This window comes from Filicampus tigris, chromosome 17 (genome assembly GCF_054856515.1).
Source record: "Filicampus tigris isolate MCC_2025a chromosome 17, RoL_Ftig_1.0, whole genome shotgun sequence".
Classification (NCBI taxonomy): Eukaryota; Metazoa; Chordata; class Actinopteri; order Syngnathiformes; family Syngnathidae; genus Filicampus; species Filicampus tigris.
The window spans coordinates 8,122,740-8,142,789 of NC_141233.1; the positions used below are offsets into that span (position 1 = coordinate 8,122,740).

At 41.0% G+C, this 20,050-nt stretch overlaps 1 protein-coding gene across 7 annotated transcripts in view; it reads left to right on the forward strand.

Moving 5' to 3' along the window:
- LOC147133174 (RNA-binding protein Musashi homolog 2) overlaps positions 1-20,050 on the forward strand; it is a 243,410-nt gene that overhangs the window by 60,796 nt on the left and 162,564 nt on the right. For all 7 annotated transcript variants that reach the window (XM_086057515.1, XM_086057514.1, XM_086057516.1 and 4 more), the window contains exon 6: positions 14,056-14,148. In XM_086057515.1, the coding sequence (XP_085913641.1) occupies positions 14,056-14,148 (93 nt within the window). The remainder of the gene's footprint in view (positions 1-14,055; positions 14,149-20,050) is intronic.

The window sequence follows — 20,050 nt, forward strand, 5'->3', positions numbered from 1 at the left end:
ACTAAAGCTCATCAAAGAAAAAGTATGGAGTGTCTTACATGCTGCTTTAAAATGACAGAATATTCAAAGCCGTTCCCCTTTCCTGGGAGGAAATGAAACTTGCACAACAAATAGAGAGCGAGAGGATTTTGTTGGTCTCATCCACTGCCCAGGGGGCAGAGATGGAAAATTTGGAGATATGGTGGAGATTGTTTTTGGAGAGAGGCATTTCGGGGGCCTGTTCACTCCACAGCTGCGGCCTCCACTAGCCACAAGGAGTTTATTTAATTCCCGAGAAGAGAGCACAAAATATCTTGAACCTCCTCAAAGTCAAGATTTTGCGCACTACTCCCCTCCTGCTTTGCTCCAATCACCTGCTGACAACTTGAGCTCGGCACGTCAAGGACAGTACACGCACTGAAGCATCGGCACACACAGACAGCCACAGTGTAAACAGGCACTTTTACATGACATCCAGTCAGGATGATTGTGCTTGCTCCACCATGCATCACCTGCTACTAAATGATTTTGTATCATACAGCGGTGATGGTAGTGGGGCGTCCTTGTAAGTGGACAATGGTCGAGCTCGGATTGACCGGCAGCGGCGGAGCCAGCCGCGGGGATGGAGCAAGTTGAGCCGTGCTGCTGAATTATTCTGAGCGTGCTGAAGAGCTGCGAATTATTCCACTCATTTCAGGGTTTCCGTGAAGCATGACAAAAAAAAAAAAAAATGAAGTGCTTCATGCTCTCACAGTTCCCCTCCTGAGAGAAACCAAGAGACTTGGGTTTAAAGTTGTTCAGCTAACACTCAACTTGATGAGCATTAATTACATCAATTAAGCCGACCCCAGCTTTTGTCTGTGGTGAATGAACCCCTTTTGTCACAAAGGCACTGCCAGAACACAATCATGGAAAAGCACAGAGATGACACTGAACATTAGTACCGGTACATTTATGTCAGTCCCAAATGAGTCAACACCGACCTTTTAAAATTCAAATACATGTAAAATGACTTTTAAGAGGATATTAAAGAATGGAATATTACATGGTACAAGCCCAATTTATGACATGAACAACATTTTTCTGTCCTCTGATGGGTATAGATTGGACCAAATGCTTTTTCACCCAGTGATGCGATACAGATCAGGTGAAACCCGATCAGGCTTGTCTTACATGGCTCCGTGCTGAAGCGTTTTGTGGAAACGAGGCTAAAATTCAGTTCTTACTGTTTTGCCCCAATGATGACGTAAGCCATACTGTTACAATTAAATTATTTGTAAAGTATCATAATCATCCCTTTTACTTTGCAGTATAAGCAGAGTGCCGTGATTAACACTGCTGGCTCTTTAAAAGGCTTTAAACTTGCTGCTGAGATGAGCTGATTGCGCTGTTCTCCTCTGGTCTTTGTGGTTTCAACTTCATCACACAGACCAAAACATTCCGTGATTCACGCAGGGTGGGTTTAAGACACAATTTGGGCATTAATTAAACCACTAAAACTTAGCTCTTTGAAAAAAGGTAGAATGGCACTCTGTAGGGTGAGACCTCGTCTATTAACATTCTATTATGGCACTTGTTACCTGCGCAGTGCTCAACTCGGCTCTAATCACCTCAAAATGGAGCAGTCAATTTTCCATTTCAAAAGAGTACCGTAGGAAACCTTAAAAAAAAAAAAAAAACATGTCGCGTTGAACTCGTCTGTCACAATTGTTCATGCTAACAAACAATGGAGGAGAATACGAACACCTTAAGTTTTAGTTGTGATGATACAGAGGGAAAGTTTTGGTTGGGCTTAAGTTTGGTTATTCCGAAAACTAGTTTGATGTTGAAACAGTGGCTCTGTCGGGTTTAGGTCTGGAGATTGATTTGGCGGATATTAACCCCCCTGATATAAAATGTGGTTCTTCTGGGTGTGTGTTTGCTTTACTTTCCTGTTGCATTTTGAAAGCTCTTAAAATCAGTTTGGTTGCATTTTTTTTTTTTTAACTGGCAGACACTTTTTTTTTCTGTAGACTTCTGAATTCATTTTTCTCCGACCGTCATGAATGGAGATTAATGAGCCGGTCCCGGAAGAAGCCATGCTAGCCCAAGCCTTGACACGACCTCCACTGTGTTTCACAGATGGGCTTGTATGTTGGCAATCGTAAGCGGATCCCCCCCCCAAACCTCTAAGCGTTATCCTTTACATCCGTTTGTAAAGGTGGATCGTTGTCCAAAAGCACATTTTTGAGTCTCATCGCTGCACCTTTCAACAAATTCCATCTTGGCCTTCCCCTTTTTCTTCTAGCTAATGAATGCTTTGCGACTCCTCTTGTACTTTCTTGTAAATGACATCTTCTGCTAACTACTGTATAGTGGTATGTTCAGTCCTGCCCTCTGGAGGTTACAGCCGATGTCACGAAGAGTTTTTGTTTAGGGTTTCTGTCACCAACTGCTTCTGTATTCCTTGATCTTACTCTTTGATCACTTAGTTGGTTGTATTGGCTATGACCAGTGTTTGCGCAATGGCACTGATCGATTTTCCATTTTCTCTCGGCTTCACACTTGCTCTTTTTATACCCTTAGACAGCTCTCTGGTTGTTGATTACACCTCTAACGAGTGTAAACACAGGCAAAACCCATATGCCACCAGCAATATGAACAGACACTTGCTTTATAGCTTTTTACAGCGATACTGAATGCACACTATAGTACGATTAGGTATTTAGCAGAATATTCCATGTTTTTGTGGCCTATCCTGTGACAATGTTGTCTTGGAGGTGAACCGTTGAAAGAATGAGTGTGTAAAAGCCCACTATGCAGCAGAAGGCAAGTTGAAATCCTGTTTGTCAGGATGCTGAATGATTGATGACCTTGGCTGCCATGCATAATGATGCACACTTAACCGTTTATTTTTGGAACACAATGATCCACATAATTAACTTTGTAGTACAATAAATTTTGCTTCCATCATCCTGACACTTGCCTGAACTTTGTTTTACTTGGAAATGATTTACAAGTTTGAGACCTGCTAGTCATATACAGCTGCATTTACATTGATAAACACTGATGCCATCTCCATTCTAAAGGGATGGGTTTGTGTTAACTTCTGGAGGTTTACATGCTTGCTGCCATGCTACTTTTAGCAAATGAAAAATAAGGGAATTAGATAAACAATGACTATATCATTGAGATAGAAGCACAACGGTGGACCAGTGACAGTCTGTCCAGTTGGGTTTGCATTTAGAGAGTGCACCTTTTAAAGGAGGCATAAAAAAGAAAACAAAGGTATTCTTTTATGTGACCTTACCCTTTCCCGTTATCTCCGGACTGTTGATCTCCTTCTCCTTTTGTTGCCATGTCAATCACACAACCTAATTGCAAAGATGGAAGATCCAGGATCATTAGTTGCATTGTGTTCACATAGTGTGTGTGTGTGCGAGTGTGTGTGTGTGGGGTGTCGGGGGGGGGGGGGGGGGGGGTGCGTGTGTGTGTGTTTTTCAGAGAGAGGGAGAGAGTTTATGTGTAAGGTGCATTGTTGGAGTGCCTGTCAAAAAGCCATTAATGTAATTGGATCTTAAAATCCCATTTGTTTTCCCCTCTAGTGCTTACTGTCAGTACACAAGTCTAGGACTTGTGTTGAGAATCAACTTTTGTTATCAATATCAGGCGTCATGGAAGAGAGCGTCATCTTATTGAAAATGCTGCCACTCAAATGCTGTTGCTGAGGCAGGAGAGATTTAGAGAATTTGTGAAATGTTTCTAATGCGCTACCGCTGCGGTGACATTTGCGTTTTCTAATATTCTCTTTTCCCTGTAGTCAAATATTGTTTAGAACTGATAGTAATTCAATCTCTATACTTTCTCATTTGCACTTTTTTACATGAGTATCTGATTCCTACTTGCAGCCTGCTGTTGCACTACTAGTGCTTACCCACTTCATAAACTGCAATTTTAACTACAGTAGCAGTGCATCATATCACTGGTAGAGCTAGCATTTTTTTTTCCTTAGAGGGCCATGGGGGCGGGGCGAGGATACCTCAGGGGGTCCGCACAGCAATTTTTTATTTTTTTGACAAACCAAATAAATTATTCAGAAAACGCTGATAAAAAAAATCATTATATGGTCCCTCCCTACTCCTAAGTGGTATGGGGGGTAATGTGAAAAAAAATTCTCGGAAAATAATCGGAAATTACACAAAAGTCAATTATCTGGTCCTAGTCTGGGGGGTCCAAGCATATTTTTGGGCGGGACAGGAGCACTGACCCCCCCGAGCTCCGCCAGTGCATCATGTCATGTCATGTCATCTTCCAAACCGCTTATCCTATATAGGGTCGCGGGGAGTTGCTGGAGCCTATCCCAGCCGTCAATGGGCGAAGGCAGACTACACCCCGAACTGGTCGCCAGCCAGTCGCAGGGCACATCCAAACCGCTTATCCTATACAGGGTCGCGGGGAGTTGCTGGAGCCTATCCCAGCCGTCAATGGGCGAAGGCAGACTACACCCTGAACTGGTCGCCAGCCAGTCGCAGGGCACACATAGACACTGTCACTGAGCGGGAATCGATCCCACGCTGCCCGCACACAACTCAGGCGTGTGTACCACTACACTATCAGCGGACCCAGTGCATCATGTTGACATATATTTCTATTGTTTGTGTTGTCTTGCTTAGCTACACGAAGGAAAAAAAATACCACAAATATCTCTCTGTACTCTCAGTACTACAATTGTACAACATCCAGTGACAATAATAAACATCATTCAGTTTCCTCAGCAAGAAAGCTAGGATGCATGACTTGAGCAATGTTACGGAGCAGAAACTTTTCGAATGTACACACATATTTGCGTAACGCAAGTAAGAGTCAGTTACATATTGGTGTTGATCTGGATAAAAATGTAGCAGGAACAATTTCACCTGGCGTCTCATAATTAGCAAGAGAATCATGCTTTAGGATTACTTGACCTTGGGTGCTGTATGCAAACGGCGGACTGCCATTGGAAGTATCTACCTACAATCCGTATTTTAGTCGAGTCACTTTTGGCTTATGACATCATGTTGTGACCTTCTGAGCTTAGAGGATCAAGCTCTAGAACTGCTCTATGGTTTCTTTAATGTGACACAAAAATTAGCTTGTGTGTGAATGCCATCAGCACAAAGTGGCTCCTATACATACGAACAGGGCTCTTCAACTGCTTTCGAGAAAGAGATAAAAATGCGATTTAAATATAAATGGAAAATAAATCAATAAGGCAATCAATAAAACACAGACTGCCAGACTCAGCTGAGCATTTAGATGCGCGCAAAACCATGCGCCTTCATAGACGACCACTTTTTGTCATTAAAAGTCATACATTTAGTCAGTAAGAAAAAAAATATATACATATTAAAATGCCTTGCCTTTTATCATTTGCAAAAGTGAAAAAATGTTAACACACAAATAATCTGCACCATTCTCCCCATCTGTACCAAAATATCTTTTTTATTTGGCCTGTGTCCCACCCCCACACAAAGTTTAGTATACATCAGTTAATTGGATTTTGCATAATCCGACAAACAAACAGCCATAAAAATATGCCCTCCTAGGTTGAGGTAATATGATTCAGCATGAATCAAGCCATAAATTTGATAGGTTCCATTCAATAAAGCAGACCTAGATGAATGTTCATGCTGCTAACACATTTATTTGGCTATTTCTAGCAGGTCCGGCCCGAGTCAAAATGAGCTTAATTTCAGTATCCGCTATGTTAAATCGATCTTCTCGATATCATGAAGCCGCGCTGTGTCTCATAACCCTGCAGTGAATTTGAACTATCCAGGCATGTTCGCAATATATATTTTAAATTTCATTAAGTGGCCATAGCATGCTCGCTCAAATGTCCCAGAACTGGCCAGAAGCTTGCATCTAATTAGCATAATATTCATGTTTGCGCAAAGCGCTTAAGAGCACTCCTGGCATCGTCCGTTTCACATTTGCCACGTATTGCTGTAACGCTTGCTTAATGCCTGGCCTGTGCCTAGCGATGACATGCTGCGCTCATTGTGAATGCAGCGTGAATGTGCAGTTTGGGTATGGGCCCATGCATCTCCAGGGCCATATAATCAGCTCTAAGCTGCTTCTATCAATCTTCATAACAGTAGTGGGCTGAGGAGGGAAGTGCAGCTAATCACTTCTAACTGGCCCCATGTTCAGCTTGGCTGTCAGTGCTATAGCGAGGCCATACGCAAACATCGTCCTTACATGCGTGTCCCTGACTCATCTCTTGGCCGTCTCGCAGGGCCCGGTCCACAGGTGGCTGGTACGGGCAGGAACGGGCCCGTGACTTTCCCCGAGTCGTTTCTAGTGCAGGTTAATATAGGAGTGGTGGCCCTGCAGCAGTGGCAATCACAGCTCTGATCAGAGCGGCGCTTCAAAGATGTCTGTGCTAGTTGAAGCCAGAGTTGTCATTAGCTTCTGCCCTGTGCTTGACAGCCTCTCCCCTCCCCCATACTTGTTCTCTCTCGCTTCTCCCTCCCTCTCGCTCGCTCGCTTTCTCTTTCTGTCATTGTCTCTCGCTCTTATCGCTCTCATATTCCGCCAGTGTGCAAATGGCTACTGTAATCCCGTCTGCTTGCTTGGGCCTGTCACTCCACATTTGCACTAAGCATCTTTCCTTCCCTCATCTCCTTTGCTCTAATTGTATTGTAATAAGCAATTACAGATCTATTTATGCACACCAGAGCTGAGATTGGACCACTTTTTAAAGGGGCAAGTGGAGGTGTGGAACCGGACAAAGCAGTGGCCCTCATCTTTAACTTGTTGCTCGACAAAGGCACCATTGCTCCTAATCACTCAGCTTCCTCTTTTCCTCCCGCCGATGTTCTAATCCTGCTCTCCTATCATGTACTTCCGTTCTGCTTTCTCTCCCGTGCACAGAGGCCTCCAAAGCAGACATGATTGTGCCGGTGTTTGTCATTTACTGGCTGTGTTTTCTCTTCGTGAGCCTGTACTAGTGATGCAAATGAGCAATGGCAGTGTTTACCTGGCCATGTTTTGCCTGCATGTGTGTGAGCGCCTGCACAACGTCTCAGGCTTTGATCATGCTGTATTGCATTGACAGATGCTCTCTGGTGCTTTCTGGTTGCTTATGAGCGAGGCAACAGGCGGGATCTGAATGCCAGTAATTATTTCCCCGCACTTGAACCATAACAATTGTGGCTCCTACAACAAAGTGTGATGGCTTTTTGCTATGTGTCCCATTATTTTTAGATATGAGAAACGACATCGAACTCCCCAGCCTGAATCCGGCCTGTCTGGGGCTCCGTGTTTACAACTGTTTATGACCCTGTATGTGGAAGAGGTGAGGGCCGTGATAAAGGCTTACACCTTGTAATCATAGTCTGATGTGCGACCTCAACAACGCAGGTTCATGAGGACAATGGGTGGTTGAAAGATCTGCTAACAACACATAATAGTGAGTTAATAAATTACATGTAGAGCATCTAAGCTAACATCTTATCTGTACTAATGTCCGAGGAGCTCACACAATGATTTTATTACCCGCAGTATTCTCGCTGATAAGTTTTTATTTTTGTGCTTGGTCATATTTGTCCTAGGAAGTCACACATTTTGATGTGTGACAATTCCAAATGGGCTTCAACCAGCAGTGGGTGGCCCTAATACCTCATTAAACTAAATGGCGGATGCAGTAAACAAGAGAAAGTGATGAAATAAACTACTAACAGTTATAGGAGCAAGACTTTAATTTGCAGAGGTTTAAAAGCAAATTAGGATTGTTGTTGGAAAAAAAAAAGCTGTAGTACTCATTCTTGAGTAGCTCTTTGAGAAGGTTATATAATTTAGGCAATTTTTTTTTTTTTGTAAGTGCAAGTCCGTTGCTTTGCAAAGATGTAATAGCCTCTTGCTGTTCTTTAAGACAACTGGTAGGGATACAAGGACGGAATCTTGCCGATTTCTCCTGTAAAGCTTCAAACAGCTTGATTTTACTTTGTGGCTCACCACCAACAAAGGCATAGACAGAATCCATTAGCCTTCATTAAATAGGAGAAACGATCGCTGATGGCCCAAAGGTTACCTGTATTTAACAGCCCAAACACTTGATCAATCCGGGCCAACTAAATGGTATGTCATGAAAAATTGTAATTACTAAGATGCTTTAAGATTTTTTTACTTTCATGTAGTTGCTTCCCAATGTTATATGCGGTGTGATTTTCACCCATTGCGGAATTGTTTTTTTTTTTTTCAGGTGTTCAATAAATATAAACCCATTAAAATTGGATATTACTCACTTGCTAGTACATGTAAACAGAAAAGAAATCAGTATACTGCTAAATCCAGCAACTGTTTGGGACAATTGATTTTTGCAAATGGCACTTTGGTCTCAGGAAATATTTGATAGACAGTGATAACGAAAGGACATTGATCTGAAATCTCCAAATAAATACTGTATGTTGAGTCTTCTCTCTTCTCACCATAAATGGTGTCATCTTACACCTTTGCCAGGAAAACTGCTAAATGTCTTTATCACCATCTGCCAGTCAAGCATGTGGCCCAGAATGGAGTTTAAAAGACAACATACTGCTGGTGCTCGAGTGTAAAACTCTCAAGATTTGCAGAAATATGTTGCACGTTTTTTTCCCTGACTCTGAAGCCTTCTGTCTTACATTTTATTTTGTTTCACACCATAATCATCTCGTCTCATACTTCTTGCGGAGTTAATAACATTCACAGCTTCCCTTTGCGGTTTCTGTTCTCCATGTTCGAAACACTAATAGGTTTTTGTTGGTGCATCATGAAGGCTCTTTGAATTTTGTTTGCTGCCACAGGTCGAGGTACTGAATTTCTACAAATAGTAATATTATAGCGTGTTGCAATATCAGCTGCAGGCTTATCTTTTTCATCTTCCTCGGCACCCACAGTAGTTCTACCCCGCTGTTATTAAACACAGTCAAACCAGCAGCTCAATATTCCAAGGATGTAAAATGCTGTGCATTATTTACACTCAGTATAAATGGGACAAAAGGCACACCAGTGCTGGCACTGTACATACAGTTTTCATTCACCGTCGGAGGACAATTACCTGCATATTTTTGCTTTCAGCTAATTCTGCACAGCGTTTTTACGCCATACTTTTTTATAAAGGGATACAATTTAGTTCGCCGCAGTTGGGTTAGGATTTCTTAACCCTGATTACGGTTGCATTTACACGCCACGGTGTGTAGACTGGATAGAGATACGCGTCATGGATTTATACATGGATTGGTAGCATACAGTACATCTTGTACGTCAATTCAGTCACTGTCCACAATATTTTCTTTATTAGTAGTGCATTTTGTTGTCTTGTTTTTACATTCATTCCTTTGTAAGACCGAAGACAGCAGATATTTCATTTCACAAGTATACTAAAGGCTAATACTGTGGCAGTATCCTTGCAAAGGGGTAATAAAAAGTCAGTGAGCTCAGTTTGTGTATTTTGGGACCCTTTTCAATCGAAACACAATATAATGTTTATTGAACTGTCCCAAGTGTCGTTAATCTCCCTGTACACTGTTGGTGAACAGTTGCATGGAAAAAGTTGTCAGTTAAGTGAATTCTTTTGATGAATTTTAAGAAGGTATTGGAATTATTATAACATCACAAAAAGTAAGTACGTTTGCGTTTGGTAGATTATTGCTTGGATGTAACAATTGCTTCTTCGCAATAACTCCCACACCGCTGGGAAGTATTATGGTGCTCTTTTAAATGGCGCCACATTTGTGAGGAGCATATATTAAGATGAGCAGCAGAGCTGAGTATGTGGGTCGCGCCCATGAAAAGAATTGCCAATCTTCTCTGCCAGTACCGAACCGCTTACTTTTACTGTTGCAATTCACTTTTGTTTGGTGAATAAGTTGATGAGGAATCATCAATATTTTTATACATGCACATTCATACGCTGTTTTTAACTCATCACTGTAGTGAACAGACAAACCCGGACTCACATTTAGTTAGTGGAACACAGTGGAGCAGCGGGCCTCTGGCAGCAGCTCAGTAGCAGTTCAGGTATCTGTGTCCTCCTTGAGAAGATCATAGCCATGGGTCTGGATAATGTTATGGGTGTATGGTACATTGTCCACATTTACAGCTGGTTGATGGCTGGGATTTTACCAGGACCTCCACAGTAGCAGGCGGCAAGCGTAACCACTTGGCAACCGCAGCTGCCCCCACAAGAACCATAGACAGCTACAACAGCCTGGCACGGTGGCACCTCCTCCTCATGCTACTCACCGGCTTCGTCACACACTGGTGTTGAATGGCATCCCATTCTTCAACCAGCATTTGTGGCAATGTGGTTGTGTTTGGCCCTCTGGAACAAACTGTTCACTTAAGCTGATCCCACAAGTGTTGTTTAGGGTTGAGGTCAGGACTGCTGGCAGGCCATTCCATCCTCGCCGCACCCAAATTCTCGAGGCGGTCCCTAATAAACCTTGCTCTGTGGGGACGAGCCTTGTCAACTTGGACGACAGACTTCTGTCCCAGACTGTGGAGCTGCTGTGCAGAATTTCATCTCATACCTCTCTGCAATGAGATTGCCTACAATGATTACAAGCCTAATTTTTCTAGTGAGTCGGTGGCAACAGCAATATAAGTTGCTTGGCATTGGCAGATCGTTTTTTGATGGGCATAACCAACATACTCAGATCACCTGTTCATCCCACAAACGCATGTTCCTTAAAAATGCGGCACCTTTTGAAAGAGAAATCATTTGAATTTCCAGTGGTGTAAGATGCATTGCTAAGAATTATTGTTACTATTAAAATGAATTAACCAAACACAAATGTTATTACCTTTAGTGCTGTGTTTTTACTTTACTTCTTTGTTGTCGGTCCCCGGTGTTGGCCTCTGTGCATGTGGGTTGTTTCACGTGTTCAGTGAATTTGAACTCAGTGGCATCAGTGTCACTTAAAATGTTCATTTAAATAGGCAGTCAAAACAACTGGGTGCAGACATCAAATTGGAATTTTGGCTTTTGGACCCCTAACCCTACATTCAGTCTTACAGGCCACACACTTTATTTACACTAAAAGGAAAAGTTAACCCAAAAATGTTCTTGACAATAATATGTTCTATGTGCCTACACTAGTCTAAACATGGCATTCCGATTAATACTACGTTTGTGGAATATGAGTTAAGCAGCAAAATCCACATTTTTTTAAATCCATCTCAGGGGGCAGCCATTGTGTCAGTTTCTGTCGACTGACTGAAAATGACAACGCAGTTGCTCAGGCCTCAGGTAGCGACCAATCATGGTTCACGTGGCTTCTGAAGCTGAGTGACAAAATGGCCGCCGCTTGAGATGGATAAAAACAGGTGGCGGTTACTGCTTAACTAATATTCCACAAACGCAATGCTTATCAGAATGCCATATTTCGACTAGTGGGCCTGCATGGAACAAAATGTTTGGATTGACTTCCTTTTTAAGAAAATGGAAACACAGCGCAACACGCGCGTCTGTTTCGGATCTCTTTGGGAGGTGCAAAAATAGCTGAATGTTTGAAAAATTGGGTTGAGAAAAAAAAATGGGTTGGAGTCAGTGTACACATCTTGTTTAAATTTCTTGATTTCGTTGTGTTTTTCTCATTGAATAGTGTACTCACTCTGCAAAGATTTTTGACAAATAATTGTTTCCCTTAATAAAGTTATTACTACTGCGCTTATCAACATTAATCAGATTAATAAGCAGCTGACATGTTTGCATCAAACATCCAAAACGATGAGTAGGACTTCAGTTTGTAACAAATGTAATGTCTCACGTCCCCATTGAGTTTGCTAGTATAGAGCCACGAGCCTTCAGTCACCATGGGAACCCAAAAAAACAGGACAAGTAATTGTGTTATACCGGGCGTCAGCAATGCCAACAGCTTCTCAGGAGAGAGACAAGGCAGAAAACTTGACAGGCTGGAACGGGTTTGATGGAACAAGATGGAAAGATGACCAGGGAATGGGCGGCCAGGAAGGGAAACGGGACAACGAGCTGATGTAAGCGAGGCAAGCCAACATTGGCTTGTTTATTTATCTATTTCTTTATTTTACCTTGATTTGCAAAGATAAAAGTGAGTGATGATGATAAATACTCGCACAGCCGGCTTATCAGCAGCTGTCTGGCCTGGGGTTGCCGGCGGTGGCATCCAAGGCTGATAACCCCCAAGGTCTGAGGGATGATGTTGGCAAGGAGGAGGGGAGAGGAGGATGATGCAGCTGCCAGGTCTATTCTTGTGTACAACCCACGACCAGCCAGTTCATCGTTTGGCATGTTGATGTATTACAAAGGAGCGGAAAAACATAAAAGCTGTTAGCTCCGTTATGACTGTCCCCTTCAGAAACTTGAGTGACACCAAACTCTATACCGATGTAAAGTTTGATCTAAGAAATGTCATGCTGCATAAAGCACCTCTGAGCAGTTAAAGGGGAAGTTTTGCAATAATATGTTCTATGCGCCTTCACTAGTCTAAACATGGCATTCTGATTAATATTGTGTTTGTGGAATATGAGTTTAGCAGCAAAATCGACCTGTTTTAGCCATCTTGGAGGGCGGCCATTTTGTCACCTCTGTCGAGTAAAAATGACATCACAGTTACTCAGAGCTCAGGTAATGACCAATCACGGCTCACCTGTTTTCTGAAGCTGAGCCATGGTTGGTTGTTAACTGAGCCCTGAGCAACTTCGATGTCATCTTTAGTTGACAGATGACACAATGGCCGCTCCTCCAAAGATGGCTAAAAAGAGGTGGATTAGTTAACTCTTATTCCACAAACGCAATATTAATCAGAATGCCGTGTTTCAACTAGTGGGACTTCACAGAACATATTCTTGTAAGTACATGTTTTGGGTTGATTTGATATTATTACCACGTTCTCGACTGAAACTGTATTTTTAAGATATTGGCTTCAGTTTACATGTATTACAAACATTTTAAAACCATCTTCAGTGCCTGATGGAATCTGCTAAATTTACAAGACATGCTGGACCACTGGAATTTCACCTGTAGAAATACCTTATTTGGTCCCCAAGTAGAATGTGATTGCCAAACGTTGGTTGTTTTAATTTCTTCCGAAAATTGAATTCCTTGTGCTTTTTACAGTATAACGTAAGTAAGTATCAAAGTAAGATAAATAAACACAAAATGTAACAAGAGAGGACTCATGTGTGGGAGCGCGTGTTCGTATGGTGCACATTTTGTGCCTGTGAGACTCACTGCACCTGGAAAGCCCATGGCAGATGTGACTTCATGCTGAATCGTGCTTCTTTTCATCACTGTTACACCTATCTTTCATGCATTGAAAGTATTTCGGTCAGCGTTTGGATCAGAATCATTTTTCTCAGCCGTCAAGTCTCCAGCTGTGTTATTCTGGAGAATTGTTATTAGATTAACATTTTTATTTCTGGGTTATTTCTGGCGATTTTATTGGATTATCTGAGCATCATAATATGTAAATGCAAGTTAAATAAATAAGTAAATAACTAAAATAATTAACAACTAAGGTAATGCATAGCTGTGGTTATTTTTCCAACACCAATGTGGAAACGCTGCATGAATCTGTGTGTTCACTTTGTCATACGATAATAGTTGTGTAACGTTTTTGCTGTCGTTCCCTGACCTTGTCTGCACCTCCAAATTTAGTACCAAGACTTTTTTTTTTTTTGCCATTTTGATTGTGTTGTGTAATAATCCTTCATATTGTCACTGTTTGGAATTAAATGAGGCTTTTAATGCACCCTGATTCCATCAGCACTCATTAATTTGTTTTGTTGCGAGTAAATGAATGCTGAAGTTGTTTAAGTTGGACAAAACTTTTTGAGGATGAGATGTGGATGTTGTCTGACAGAGAGAATCACAGGACTGTGTTTATTCTTTTTTTTTTTCCCCCTGTCAAAACGTTAAGCCTTGTGACCTTGCTTTCGACGAGTACAGAATTTCAAATGGTGGTTTGGGACTTTTATTGTGTGCATGTATTCAAGAGCGCCTGCATCCTCTTTATTAGACTTGCCGCCCATTAGAGGTGTTGTGAAATGCCTCAAAATTTTATCTCACTAATCATTCCTTGGTTTTGCTTTCAGATGGTCACAAGAACGAAGAAAATATTCGTGGGTGGCCTTTCAGCCAATACAGTAGTGGAAGATGTGCGGCAGTATTTTGAACAGTTTGGGAAGGTAAGGCTTTTTTGTTGTTGTTGTTCACAAGCCTGTTCATACCCTGATTACATTCTGTTGATTTGATAATAAACATATGATAATTAAGCCGAAATCCAGGAAAGGTGTTTTTACATTAATTGTGACAAAGAAACAATGGAAATGATGGCTAATTATAGCTTGTTTATGATCACACAATACATACATGACGAAAATGATTGAACAAAGAAAATAGCTGCTACATCATTTTTAAGTGGAACCTCCAAAGTTAATCACAATCTGTTCAGCGACTGTTTTTTTTTGTCTTCTCGAGTCCACACTGTCACTTTCATTAAAAAAAAAAAACACTTTGAACTGGACAGGCCGGTGATATTTTAATATTATTGGCACAAAACGTTGCTTTTGGCTAAGAGCTTTTGGCTAAAAGCTATCATCATCAACTGTAATGTCACTGAAACAGAGCAATGCTCGAAAAATGCGCTTAGACACCACCGGTATCTTTTCTACTTTGTATATGTGCTTACTTCAAGGTCTTATTCTTCTTGTCTTCTCCATTTTTTACCTTCTTTCAGGAAAATATGTCGCAAAAAGACACGCAATTCCAAGGTGAAACGCAGAACACAAATGCAGAGTTAATCCTTTGAAACTGGCTAAAATGAGGTCTTTTAAGCTACGTGAACGGCGCATGAGGTGCTGACTAATGCATTAAGACGGCTTGATGCCCAAAATTGCACAATATTTGTTTGAACTCCAAATTTGACAAGCTTGCGACATTTGGAGGTTCCACTTAGGAGTTGCAATGAAATGAAATAGCGGGGTGGTATTCTTGCAGTGTGGTCTTGGTTAGCTATGTGCAGCAGTTTGTGGCACGGCGCAGTATACTGTTCTCAGACCAATACCCCCAGCTGAGCGAGGCATATTTTCACGCCCTTTAATACAAGGACATGCATGCCTCACACCCACACACATGCACACAAACAGGCTTTGATACAGTGGCAGCATTTCACAGATAATTTCCTCACACTGAGTGGAGATCCATTTCCCTCATGTCATATTCCACATCAGTCAAGGTCACCTTCAGCTGATACAGTCTCTGTAACATCAGCACTTGACCTTGAGCTTAAACAGTTTCCGCGAGGATGGATTTTTCATGGGCACATAATGCACCGTGTCCTCAAGGAGACAAAAGAGCTGTTATGAAATAATGGAAACAGTTATTTTTGGTTCAGACCCAGTATGCAACCAACTCTCCCCTCCTGCAAAGGCAAGCGTTGTTTTCCTGGCTGGAAGTGAGCAAGGTGAATGACTTTGTTTGGCTCCTCTTCTGTTGAGGATGCTTGGAAGGCCCTACCACGGCCTGGGTGCTTTATTTGCACAATAGAACCCGGCAAGCAAATATGCAGCACGACTTTGCAATCAATGGATCTGAGAAAGGGCTCAAAATGATTTTCGACTTGATTGAATGACATAATTGACTTGATTATACAAAGTTTTTTTTGCCCTCCTTCAGAAATCCTCTAATGCTTAGGAGGAAACAAACAAATCAGACTGATTGAGCGAGATCTTGTACATGTTTTCTTGGTGTGCTTTTATAGCCTACTTGTGCATGCCTCCATGTGTCTGCAGCACTGCTCTCGCCTTGCGTGAGTGTTCCAGCGATTAAGTGTATTTATACGGCTGCGTGATTAGGTGTGCGTCTGTGCATGCTTGTCTGTGGGAGCTTGGCAAATGAAAAATCTTGGGAGAAATTGGGGGTAATACCTGTAGAGCAGACGTAAAGCAAAATTATTCTGTTTTTTTTTTTCTTGACAATCTGAAGACTTAACTAACCTGCTGTCTATTTTTGATACATACCGTAAATGTCATGGGGATTCCTCAAAAACAGAAAACTAATTTAGGTTCCCCTGCTTATAATATTGGCACAATAGTATGTATCAGGTGTTCCAATATGGTGGAAGGGCTGCCTGATATGCATTTAGGTACAGCCAAGAATCATTCATATACTATGACCGTATTTTGAGTTCAAGTGATATTTCTATTTGTCAGATGGATACCTTCAGGCTGGTAATGAGACAGCAAAGTGGCAAGAAACTGAATGAGTGTGTTACTCGGCAGTGGACAAACTAATGGCTGTTAGGAAACTGCAGTTGTTTGTTCACATTCAAACTTGAGCTCGAGCAGCACATACCATCCTGATGCACTTAAACTGGTTGTTGGGACCAACTCTGGACCTCCTGTATACCAAATGCCAGTATGAAGGGAGCTTTTCTTATGTATTTCAATTAATAATTACATTTTATTTATGTATATATGTTTAGATTTATTTATTTATGTATTTATTTATGTATTTATTTATGTATTTATTGATATATATATATATATATATATATATATATATATATATATATATATGTATATATATATCTTTTTATCTTTTTAACTTTTAGCAGTATTATTGTTGTATTTGTTGTTAACTCATTCACTGCCATTGACAAATTTATTTGTCTTTTCACCGTCATTCAATAACAGAAATGTATTTATTTTTTTTTCTAATTTTTGTCAAACATTAGGGTAAAAGATAGTCTGAAAATGTCTGGCAGTGAATGAGTTAATGTTTTACGTTTGATCTTATGCATAAGATTCATTTTTTCAATTCTCTCTTGTTATTATATTTATATATTACAGTGCAATTTTAAAACGTAAAAACAAAATGTTTTGTCTGTGCTGGAATGGATTAATGGCCTTCTAACTCATTTCAATGCGGAACATTGATTTAACATTTGGCAAGTTGCGAGCTTGGTCATGGTACAAATTCAACTTGTAAGTCAAGGTACTACTGTATTATGGTTGATATTTTTTATCGTCACTACCGTTTGTTCTACCTTTAAGGGATGGGCCTTTAAAAATCAAATAATATTGTCAAATTTTATATGTCAGGGAGGTATAATTTAACAATATTGTGATTTGTTGTGATGTGTTTTCTTCTTGTGTCGACTAGTCATATTCTGCGAGCTGCACCACTATAACAAAAAGTATTGTAAAATTAAAACCGCCAGGACAGTGTAAATCAAAACCAAACTATGTTGCCATAGTAAAGGCTGAATTTTTGATGCTGCTCTTGTATTGGAACTCATTAGTTTGTGCAAGTGTCACTCACACACACACACATACAAGAAATATTGCCTCTTCTCAGAGAACACAGTAAGTCCTTTCACTGTGACGTAGCAAGAGGTGTGTGTGTGCACATGTGCATGCGTGTGCGTGTGGCACCATAAGCCAATTATCAGGATGGGGTCTGCAGAGGTGTCGGGGGTTGGGAAGCGGTGGAGGGCAAACAGCTTGTGTGGCCACAACTGGGTCACAGGTTCTGTCGGTAACCTCCGCACCTCACCTCACCTCCCCTCTCTGCCACCTTAGTCCCTCTCTACTCTGTCCGGGGGGTGGGGGAGTTTGACATCTCTCCTCGGCATCAGTCTCCCCAGCTGTCACCTTTAAGATGCAGCACAAGCCTGCGCTTGGCACAATTTCACAACACTCGCCGCTTCTTTGTTGCCTTCATTAGACGCTGAAGGCGTATATTGGAAGTGATTGCATTTAAGAGGAAGTGTGCTTGTGTTTGACTGATTGTAATGCATCTCAGATGGATCCCATTACCTGGCTAATAGTTACTACATCCTGCCACCTATTTTGTTTCTCAGGGCATCACACTGCACATTAGCCGGGAGAGCCAGTAGAGAAAATCTTATCGTTTCTTTATATTCAAGTACTCTTAGCCAGAGGCTGGTCCCACTTCTGCCTCGCAATAAAGGGAAATTTATCATTTCTGTGCTTGGGCTGTTATTTGCGTCTGTGCAGATTTAGAATAGAAAGCTACCATTTGAAGACCATACTTGTTTAACACTAGATTATTTACTTCTCAAAATATGTACATATTCTCAACCAAGTAGTTAAAAGGGAAGTCAATACAAACATTTTTTTCCAGAGTATGTTCTATGCAGGCCCACTAGTTGAAACAAGGAATTCTGGTTAATATTGAGTTTGTGGAATGTGAGGAACCCACCTGTTTTTAGCTAGCTCAAAGGGCGGCCATTTTGTCACTTCTGTTGACTGAAGATGACATCGAAGTTGCTCAGGGCTCAGATAACGACCAATCATGGCTCTGCTTTGCAAAACCGGTGAGCCTTGATTGGTCTGATCCGACAAAATGGCCGCCCCCTGAGATGGCTAAAAGCAGGTGTATTTTGCTGCTCAATTTATATTCCAGAAACGCAATATTAATCAGAATGCCATATTTCAACTAGTGGGCCTGCATAGAATATATTCTTGAAAAAAATATGTTTGGGTTGACTTCCACTTTAAATAATGACATGATGGGTTCTTATTTGCAGCACTCAAACGCATTTTGACATTCCCACTCCCAACCCCATCCTTCGTTAAAAAGATTCCACTGAGGCAAGCACTTGATTAAAGTTGGAATTTGGTGTGAAGACACCTTGTAAATTTGGATGTGGCACACCAGCTGAGCCCTGCCCTGGCATCGAGAGAGCTTGCCTCACTGCTAAAGGCATAATTAGATGGGGTGACTAATGCTTTGGTCCTCATTGGTTTATTTTGATCAGCTTTGAGTGCATCCCACACTGGTCTCGTTTAGCCCAACAGAAACGAGTCCTGTTCTTAGAATCAGTCCGCCTCCACTTCAGTCACTTGGCTGGGCTTTGCAGCCCAGCCCTCAAGCAGACTTTTATTTCCATCAGAGCTACTTGCTTCCATGTCACTCGGCTCCCACAATCGTTTCTTTATGTCCAGGCCATCCTGGTTCTCATGCTCCACTGGTCTAGAGCCAGCTTCTGGAGGTGTAACTGAATGGGTGGAGGAAGAGGAGGAGCTTATCCAGTTCACTGCCACTGAGCTTATGAGGGATAACGGTAGATAGAAAGGTCACCAATGAGTCAGACAAGCACAGCGGTGCATTGAGTCCTGGAAGATGACAATAATATGATTTAAGTTAAATAAATAGAAATTCGCTAGCTGCAGTTTAAGTGAAGTGGAGAACACACCAAACACTGTATATATATTTCGAGACATGATGGAAAAAGATAATAGTCAGTGCATCCATTCTTCTCTTATACTCGAAATGAAGCAATGGGGAAAATGAACAAAAATTATAGAAGCATCAGAAACAAATTCATTGGTTGGTGTATGACATTTGTTCTGGGGCTTTGGTACTCTAATACCACGGCTGCCATTTTGCATGGTCTTAGAATTTATTAATGGCACCAAAATAACTGTGCGAGAGACCATCTGGAAAAACTCTATGAATTTATTGTGCACATGCGCCAAGAATACTAACTAGAAATATTTGTGATGTTCAACTTATGTCAAGTAAGAACTGGATGGACTATATTATTGCAAAATCTTATTTATTTAGTTATTTTATTGGCTTTATTTATTTATATTTGTATTTATATTTTATATATATATATATATATATATATAGCTATATATTTATTTATTTATTTATTAAGACGTGTATCACAGCCTTTTATTGTTTTTTTATTTATTGTATTGTTTGTAAAGGGCTTTGTTACAGGTCTAGCTGTTATCAAATGCGCTATATAAATAAAATTGTATTGTATTGTATTGTATTTCCTTGAACATATACTGTAGGTGCAGACCATCTAAAAATTGTGCCTTTGTGGATCTTTGTGTTGGAAAATTACATTGCTTCATCAAAAACGTCACTACATAATACTGTGGTGGCAGGCAGTATGAAAATTGCAAATCCCAAGTGTGAAAAAATTCTACTCTTACTAGTATCTCAGATACTTCTAACGTAAATCCAAACAAAAAATATATAACAAAGCAGATACATGCATCCAAAGCATTGCAACATGTTTTATTTTGAATGCAAAAAATATCAATT